We start from the raw sequence: 9,650 nt of genomic DNA on the forward strand, positions 1-9,650 counted from the left end.
AACATTTACTGAGCCCTTCTTGTGTGCCAGGTACTGCACTAAGGGTTCTATCTAATGGGGAAGACGCCCATGCACATGGCTAAGTACAAGCAGGAAGAATGGGAGAGAATGGCCAGCAAGGAGAGGGAGGGCACTAGAGACTGCCACAGAGGAGGCCACGGCTTACCTTGGGGGAGAGCAGGCTCATAAAGATGTTGGAGAAGCTCCAGGAGGCTCCCAGTGTCACGTTGGAGAGGAAGGAGCCAAGTGTTTGGTTTTGTACCAAGGAAACATGACTAGGAGTGATGAGGGGAAGTTTTTGTTGTTTGTTGTTTCAGTCATGTCGTGATGACCCCACTTGGGGTTTTCTTGGCAGAGATACTGGACAGGCTCGCCAATTCCTTCTCCAGCCCATTTTACAGATGAGGAAACTGAGGCAAACAGGGTGCAGGGACTTGCCCAGGGTCACACAGCTAGGAAGTATCTGAGGTCAGATTTGAACTCAGGAAGATGAATCTCCTTGACTCCAGGCCCGAGGCTCTATCAACTGCACCACCTACCGGCCCAGGGAGGTAAATTTTAGATTGGTGGAGGGAAGCTTCCTAAACATTGGAACTTCCTAAAAGAGGAACCAGGGTGGGGGTGGGGCAGGGGTGTCCCCCATCACTGGAGGTTTTTAATCATAGGATGTGTAGTTACCATCCAAGATTGTAGAAGGGATGTTTCATCAGATTTGGGTGCTCTCGATGGCCCCTTCCACTTCTGAAAACCCCATTTAAAGTAGAGGTTCTGACATATCCTGTTCCAAGAGCCCTCCCAGCTCAGATATTCCCTGTTCTAAGCCCCCTCCCAGCCCTGACATCTCCTGTTCTAAGGCCCTCCCAGCCCTGACATCCCCTGTTCTAAGGCCCCTCCCAGCCCTGACATCCCCTGTTCTAAGACCCCTCCCAGCTCAGACATTCCCTGTTCCAAGGCCCCTCCCAGCCCTGACATCCCCTGTTCCAAGGGCCCTCCCAGCTGAGACATTCCATGTTCTATGGCCCCTCCCAGCTGTGACATTCCATGTTCTATGAGTCTCTCCCACCTCTGACATTCTGTGTTTCCCCATTTTACAGAGTAGAAAAATGAGAATTATTTTAATGATTTCCTTTTATGGAGACATGGGCTTTTGAGTAGAGGGATGGGTATGGGAGAATGGAAAGAGCCTCGTGGTCAGGAGGCAGAGGCCTCTGGTCTCAGTTCTTCTCCTGCCTGTCGACTCCAGTTCTCCTGCGAAAGGAGAGGATCATATGAGACAGCATATAAGGGCCCTTGAGCACGGACATTGGGCAACTGAAGAACAGGATGTAGATTTGGAGCAAGGTCTCATAAATTCCAGAATCTTACTTGAAAAAAAAAGTGACTTCTCATTTGAACTTCATTTGTATCATTGCAAATTCTTGCCTTACAGATCTATAAGGGGTTAATGTAAGGACTCTTACATTAGATGAAAGAGTGAATGTCAAAGTACATTATCTATATCTCTAGGTATCTCCAGACATACATCCTTGCCATCTGGAACCTCCAAAGGCTTTCCTGGGCCCTAATTCATGCAGTTTCAGAACTCTCGTCCCAGGATGAAGCTGTCCTGATTGGTGAGTGAGGAGAAAGCACCATAACCCACTAGGCTTACCCAACTGACTCCAGACCAGACCATGCTCCAGATACCATCTTGCTGTCCACCCCGGTCATATTCTTGTCACCCATCCTGTCATCCCCCTTCCATGCTATGCCACACATCTCTTGCTCTGGGAACCGTCACCCAATCAAAGTTAATAGCATTGATAAGACTCATCTTCCTGAGTCCAAATCTGGCCTCAACCACTTGCTTAACTGTGTGACCCTGGGCAAGTCACTTAACCTTGTTTGCCTCAGTTTCCTCATCTGCAAAATGAGAAGATGGCAAATTGCTCTAGTATCTTTACCAAGAAAACCCCAAATGGGCTCATTTAGAGTCAGACAGCGTCATGTGTCAAATATCATCTCATTAGATACTCACAACTCTGTTGTTAGTGCTCTAATATTACAGTTGAGGAAACTTAGGTAAACAGAGGTGAGGTGACTTGTCCAAGGTCACATATCAAGTAAGTGTCTCAGGCTGGATTTGAACCCCAGTCTTGCTTATTTCAGGCCCAGCCCTCGGTCTGCTGAGCCACCAGAGGCCTCTAAGCTGAAGAGAATTTGTACTACTGGATGGAGTCGTGGATATAGAATGTGTGTTCCTACTACATAGAATGAGCGTTAAGTTTAAATAAAACAAAAGTAAGCCCTAGAGAGAATTCAGTACTCAGGACAGAAGGAGACAGACAGGGATAATGAATATGGCGATTGGGAGAGAGTGGTTCCTACTGAATGATGGGGCCATTAGAAGAGAGGGAGAGGAGAGACGGTGGAGACACCTTTCTCAAGGGATTTAGTCGCCAAGGGAAAGAGAGATTGTGGGCGGCCAGCTAGGAGGGATGATTGAGTCAAGTGAGGGAATTTTTAGAATGGGGGAGATGTAAGTGTGTTTATAGGCAGTGGAGAAGGGGCCAGTAGAAAGAGACAGAAGATAAGAGACTGAGTGGGGATGATAGAGGGGGAATTGGCTGGGGAGATGGGCTGAAAAATGCAGCTTGAGGAGTTGTGCTTTGGCCAGAAGGAGGCGCCCCTCTTCCCCTGAGAACAGAGTGAAGGAGGGGATGGAAGGGAATGATATCCCCTAGGAAGCTGGGACCAAGGTTCAGAAGGTTAAATAATCAGCATGACATCACCCCATTAGAAAGGAGAGGACCTCAGGATGTTGAGGGATTGCCCAGCCAGGGTCACCCTCTAGCATCGAGAGCAGAGCTAGGGTGAGGATTTGTTTCCTCGTCCCAAGCCCGGTGTTCCTTCCACCATCCTGCAAACAAGCATTTATTGTGTGCTACTGGGGGCGTATGTGGTGCCAGGTTGGACTGAGGGAGATATAGAAAATGAAGATTTCAGTGAAGCCTCCTGACCTCTGAATGACTTTGTGTAAGTGCTTGCTTTTTGTTATTGTTTTTCAGTTGCGCCCGATTCTTTTGTGACCCCACTTGGGGTTTTCTTGGCAAAGATACTGGAGTGGTTTGCCATTTCCTTTTCCAACTCATTTGACATATGAGGAAACTGAGGCAAACAGGGTGAAGTGACTAATCCAGGGTCATACAACTAGCAAGTGTCTGAGGCTGCATTTGAATTCAAGAAGGTGGGTTTTCCTGCTTCCAAGCTGGGTTCTCTTTGTGCTGTGGAGCCTCCTAGCTGCTCTAGCTTCCTTCTTTGTACAATATGGAAAAGCTGAGAAACAACATGTGTTGGAAGCAAGAGTTTTTACTATCAGTAAACAGCTTTCTAAGCCGCCGGTGTGTTCTCTGCAACATCCTTCCTGTCATTTCCTGTGGCAAACAACCAGATTCCTGGGATAGTCTCCTAAAAATAGTTAATAATAATAGCCAGTATTTCTATAGTACTCTAAGCTTTGCAAAATACTCGATAAATTAGGATTTCCTTTGACCCACACAACAACCCTTGGGTGGTAGGGGCTCTTAGGATCCCCATTTCACAGCTGAGGAAACTGAGGCAGAGACTGGTGAAGTCAACTCCAACTGATTTCCCAGATGCTCCTGGAGGTCCACAGGGAGGCACATTCTGTGACACAGGTTCTCCGCCCTGCTTTAGGGTGCCCTCTTCTGGTTTTCCTCCTGCCTCCCTGTCTGTCTGATTTCTCGGTCTCTTTTGATGGGTATTCAACCATGTCATGGCCACTGTGCCTCTGTCCTGGGTTTGCTCTCTCTCTCTCTCTCTCTCTTTCTCCTTCCCTCCCTCCTCTCTTATTCTTTCCCTCTCTTTTTTCTCTCTTACTCCCTCTTTCTCTCTCTCATTCTTTCACTCTCCATTACTCTCTCATTCTTTTTTCCTCTTACTCATTCTTTCTTACTCATTTTCTCTGTTACACCCTCTTTCCCTTCTCTTTCTTATTCCCTCTTTCTCTTCTTTCTTTTTCATTCTCTCATTATTTTTTTCTCTCCCTCCCTTCTATATTATCTTACTTGACAATCTCAATCAGCTCCCATGGGTTTGGTTCAATTATTATCTCTATGGAGATAGTTCTCAGAGCCATCTCTGGGCTCTCTCCTAAAATAGTCTCACATCAGCAACCATTGATTTTGGACATCTCAAACTGGATGCCACGTAGGTAGCTCAAACTCCACATGTACAAAATGGAACTTAATATCTTCTCCCCACCCTGCCCCATAGCCCAATCTTCCTTATTATTGCTAAGGATGGTGCCATCCTCCCAACTGCCTCATTACCTGGCTGTTGACCTTGACTCCTCAGGCTCTCTTACACCACATATCCAACCCATGGATATTTTTTCCCATTTTCTCTTTCAAAATCCATTTCAGATAGGTCCCCTTCTCCCTCTTCCCATGGTCACCACCTTAGTTCAGATTCTCATTGCTTCACACCTAGAGTATTATTATAGACTTCAGAGTATTCGTCTTCCTGCCTTGGTCTCTCTTCACTCCAAACCATCTTCTACTCAGCTGTTAAAGTGAATTCCTAAAATGTAGGTCTAACCATGCCACTTCTCCTGTGCAATACATTCCAGTGATTCCCTATTATCTCCAGGACCAAATATAAAGTCTTCTGCTGGGTGCTGCTTGCCTTTCACAACCTGACCCCCTTTACCTTTCCCATAGTCTTAGACTTTATTCCTCTCCATGCCCTCTATGATTCAGCTATCTGGCCAACTTGTGATTCTCCCCCATGACCCTCATCTCCCACCTCTTTGCCTTTGCACAGCTTGTTCTCTGATGGCTGGAATACTTTCCATCCTCCTCACCACCTCTTAGTTTTCCTGACTTCCTTCAAGACCCAGCTTCAGCATGGGTTCAGGAGGAGGGCATTCCAGGTCCCCTGAGCTGCCAGTGCCTCCCATCCTCGCTGTGTATATCTTGTGACTCTATACATTTGACCCAAATTCCCTCTTCTGATAACACTGTGTCCCTGGCTATGCTCCCTGGCACTTGTTCTACTTTCTCCCATACCTCTTCCTCCCCACTGCCCACACCACATTCTGGTCAAGGAGGAATCAGAATACTCTTTTCTCCCCACTCATTTCTAGCCTTTCCCTTCACCTCCTTCCCTCAGTAAGCATTCTTCCCTTAAAGGTCACTCCATCAACAGTTTCCATGTGATCCAAATCATGGTGGCTGTAGTCTCCTGGTCCCCAGAGCTTTCTTCCTCTTTTCTCAAGGACTTCAGCACCTGCCTCATCACCTTCCTCTCTTCCTCCACTCTTGCCTTTTTAGACTAGGGGACTTTAAAATCTGCACAGACCCTCCCTCAAATTCCTCAGCCTCACAATTGCTTGGTCTTCTCATATGCTGTGATCTCCTTTCTTCTCAAACTTATCTTGCTTACATTTATTTTTTGAAGGGGAGAGCTACCCCTGCAGCCAAACCCTTCTGCTCACACATGGTAGTTCAGGACTGCCTCTCACTCCCTGCTAACTGGTCTTCCTGCCTCCCTCTCCACACTCCAGTTCATCCAAGGATTTCCTTAAATGCAGATCTGACCAAGTGGTTCCCCTATTCAACCTATCCAACTCAACCATATCCAGAGTTGCCTTTAGGATAAAATATGAAACTTTTAGCTTAAAGCTCTAGCTCTTGGTCTCAGCCTACCTTTTCAGACTCATTTTGCATTATACCTCCCCTCCCCCCAAATTTGCAATCCAGCCAGTTGGGTCTTCTCTGCACACCGCACTCATTGTACTTCATCTCCAGTCTTCAAGCCTTTGCACTGGCCTTGATCCCTGCCTGGGACACTGTCTCTCCTCACCCTTGCTTTGGAGCTCCCCTCTTTCTCTAAGAGGCAGCTCAAGGCACCATCTTCTTCCCTGATTGCTCCAACTTCCAGCACCCTCCTTCCTATTTTATATTTAACTATTTATATTAACTCTATTGCATATGGAAATTTATTAATTTCTTATTTACGGTGCATGTGTTCACACACACACACACACACACACACACACACACACACACACACACACACACACACACACACACACACACACCCCTTTCTTCCCTCTCCCCCCTCTTACGCATGTGCGAGGGGAGGGGGCGGAGTCGCGACGCCCAGGGGGCGGGGCCGGCGCGGTCCTCCAGGGCCCCTCTGCCCGCTCCGTTCTCGCTGCTTCTCCGGCTCCGGGGCCGCTCTCTCCCGCTCCTCCGGAGTCTCGCTGGTTCTCGTCGGGTCGGTTTGGCTCCCGGGAGGAGGCGGTGAGTGCGCGCGCCGGCTACAGGGGCCCGTGGGGGACCTGCGAGGCCGCCCGCCCTGACCTGCCCCCACCCGACCCGGCCTGGCTCGGCCCCGGCCGCCCCGCAGCCTCCCGGCGGCTCTGGGGCCTGTGCGGCCTGAGGCCGCCCCTCTCCAGGGGATCCCCTAACAGGGGACCCTCCCCCCAGGAGACACTCCCCCCCTCCAGGGGATCCCCCTAACAGGGGACCCTCCCCCCCAAGAGACCGCCCCCATCTACAGGGGACCCTCCCACCAGACCCTCCCCTCCAGGGGACCCTTCCCCATTTGCTGGGGCCCCCACATACTTGGGACCCTTTCTCCTTCCACCATCAGCAGGAGAACCCCGCCATTTAGAGGTTTCCCTCCCTGCCTATAGGAGACCCCCATTTAGGGGAAGCGTCCCCCATTTGGAGGCCCCGTAAGAGACCGTCTGGCCCATTGGGCTCCTGCTGCTCCCCTTCTGTCCCATCCCTAGGGACCCGCCTTAGTGTAGCCCCATAGCATCCCTCCTCTCCCAGCCTCGGGGGGACTCTCCTTGTTTCTAGGGGACCCCAAAAGAAGTTTCCTTTGACTCTGGGGCCCTCTCCCATTTATAGGGGAACCTCTGCCGGAGGGAGGGAGGGGTCTCCTTCTGGCCATCCATCCCCTCCCTTTGGTGGGTTACAGGGGGGTCTGAACACTTGGGGTGAAGGGTGGCCTTTACAAGAATGGGGTGAGAGGAGAGTGGATGGCACCCCGGGCCACAGCTGTTAGTCTGAAGAGGTTCTGGGGGCTTTAGTGGACTCCAGGTCACAGTGCCTTAGGTGGAAGCCAAGAGACACTGGGGCAAAAAGAGGGGACCTCGCACCCAGCACACAGGGGGTGGGGATCTGTCCCAGCTACCAAGCATCTGTGAAGGAGGCCACAGATGAGCCAGAGAGCATCCTGAGAAGGGTGCTGGGTGGTGGGGAGGTGCTAGGGGAACCATGGAGGGTTTTCTCCCTCCTTGGAGGGGCTCCAAGCAGAGACTGAAGGACCGGGGAGGTCATAACTGGGTGTTATAGAAGGGATTTCTCTTTGTCTATAGGCTGAGCTCGGGAGGGAGCATGGAACAAGCATTTATAGAGCACCTCCTCTTTGCCAGGCACTGTCCTCACCTCCCAGCAACCCTGGGAGGAAGGAACTGAGGCAAACAGGGTGAAGTGACTTGCCCAGGGTCACATGGCTAGTAAGTGTCCGAGGCTCGATTTGAACTCGGGTCTTCCCGACTCCAGGCCAAGTGTGCTGTTCACTGAGGCCACCAGTTGTCTCAGCCTAGATAGTTGCTGAGGTCCCCGACCCTAGATTCCTGTGACTTATTGTGGCAGGGGGCCTTCCTCTCTTTAGGGGGACCTGAGGGATCAGTCTTCCCTCCAGGGAGCCTTCCTCTGTTTTGTGGAGAAGCTTAAATATACGTGTGTCTGTGTGTGTGTGTGTGTGAGAAAATGGAGGGGACTCCTCCTTTCTATAGTAAGGATCTTAATGTGATTTCCATAGACCTCCAATTTAAAGGTCTTTGAACTTGGATGGGTGAAAAAAATGGCATTTTTTTTGTTGTTTTTTAATTGTATCCCAGACACCATTTGAGGGTTTTCTTGGAGTGCTTTGCCATTTCCTTTTCCAATTCATTTTACAGGTGGGGAAACTGAGGTAAACAGAGTGAAGTGACTTGCCCAGGGTCACACAGCTAGTAAGTGTTGGAAGTCACGAAGATGAGACTTCCTGACTCTAGGCTCTATCCACTGTACCACCTAACTACCATTTTTTTTAAACTAACCTCTTACTGAAATTTACCTTTTCCTCAATTATTTAAAAACACGATTCTGAGAAAGGGTCCGTAACCCCAAGAAGGTTAAGCATTGCCATGGTGTAGAATGCTGGTTCGCAGTGGGATTCACTTGTTTGCAATGCTTCTTGGAGACCCCTTCCTTCTTCCTGCCTTACAGGACTACCATCCTGTCTTCTCTTGATATCATTTTCCTTGCCAAAGGCTCCTTCCTCAGATGCAGGGCACCCACCAGCAACAGAAAGTCACTCTACTGAGGAATTAACTCCTGCCTCCTTGGTGGTTCGTCGGTTTTGCCTTTTGATGTATTGTCAGAACAGTGCCCAACACACAGTAGGTGCTTAATAGATCTCTTTGAGGAGGGCTGCCCCTTTCCCTTTGGGACAGCTCTTGTGTTTCAGGAAGGTTTTCCGGACCTCTTACCTAAGTTGTCCCTTTGGGCCCCTCCCTCCCGTCCTGGCCCTGCCTCATCTCATTTGGTCCTCACACCGGCCCTAGAGGGAAGAGCCCGGCCCAGGGTCACCCAGTTAGGAAGTGTCTGAGGCTGCGTTTGTACTCCAGTCTTCCCATGCTGTTCTGCCCCCAGCTGCTTCTCAGTCTTTTAGCTGCCACAGTGTTTCTCTTGAGGCTAAAATGTGGCGTCCTCTGGCTGTGGTCTCCTTGTGCTACGCGCTCTTCTCTCTGTTGAATAGAACATGGGCTGGCAGAGGAGCGAGGGGCCGTGGGGATGGACAACGGGCCACGACCCGGGCCTCTTGTGTTATCAGGGACAAAACTAAGACCAAACAGAAAAGGACCCTGTGCATTCAGTGGCCCTCTGGAGATGTGCCTCCCACTTTGGGCTCATCGGACCTCTCTCCCCACCCAGGCCTGATGTTCCCAGCTACCCTTCTCTGAGTGCCCACTGCCCCCGGGGCCCGGCCATGGCCTCTCCCCAGGGCCACGGCCCCTGGGCCCTGGTGGCCCTGGTGGCAGTGGCCCTGCTGTGGCCGCTGGCTCCGAAGACCCGGGCAGGTGACTGCAAAGGCCAGAGGCAGGTGCTGCGGGAGGCGCCGGGCTATGTGTCGGACGGGGCAGGAAACTACAGCGTCAACGGGAACTGCGAGTGGCTCATTGAGGGTGAGAATGGGGGGCAGGGCCTCTGCCCCGGCAGCAAGGAGACCTGGGGGTCCTGGGGCAGTGAGCCGAGACTGAGCCCCGGCTCATCCACCCAGCCCCCAGCTCCCGGCACCGTATCCTCCTGGATTTCCTGTTCCTGGACACGGAGTGCACCTACGACTACCTCTTTGTGTATGACGGTGACTCGCCTCGGGGACCCCTGCTAGCCAGCCTCAGCGGCAGCACCCGTCCCCCACGCATAGAGGCCTCCTCTGGAAAGGTGAGGCTTCCCCAACTGCCTCTGCCCGGCCCCCGGCCCCTGCCTGGCCCCTCCCCCTCCTGTCTCCCTCCCCATCCTGGCCCCCCGCCCCTGCCTGACCCCTACCTGGCCCCTCCCCCTCATGGCCCCGCCCTGGCCCCT

The 9,650-nt window shown here is 51.4% G+C and overlaps 1 protein-coding gene across 1 annotated transcript in view; it reads left to right on the plus strand.

Moving 5' to 3' along the window:
- Positions 1-6,141: 6,141 nt before the first annotated feature.
- Positions 6,142-9,650, plus strand: part of MEGF8 (multiple EGF like domains 8) — a 32,709-nt gene continuing 29,200 nt past the window's right edge. The window contains exons 1-4 of the mRNA XM_069088964.1: positions 6,142-6,308; positions 7,394-8,035; positions 9,000-9,250; positions 9,346-9,509. Of these exons, the coding sequence (XP_068945065.1) occupies positions 9,055-9,250; positions 9,346-9,509 (360 nt within the window). The 5' untranslated portion in view covers positions 6,142-6,308; positions 7,394-8,035; positions 9,000-9,054. The remainder of the gene's footprint in view (positions 6,309-7,393; positions 8,036-8,999; positions 9,251-9,345; positions 9,510-9,650) is intronic.

Source organism: Petaurus breviceps, unplaced genomic scaffold, assembly GCF_028583685.1.
Source record: "Petaurus breviceps papuanus isolate PSGF00001 unplaced genomic scaffold, PetGlider_PUasm1.0 185, whole genome shotgun sequence".
In the NCBI taxonomy this organism is placed as follows: Eukaryota; Metazoa; Chordata; class Mammalia; order Diprotodontia; family Petauridae; genus Petaurus; species Petaurus breviceps.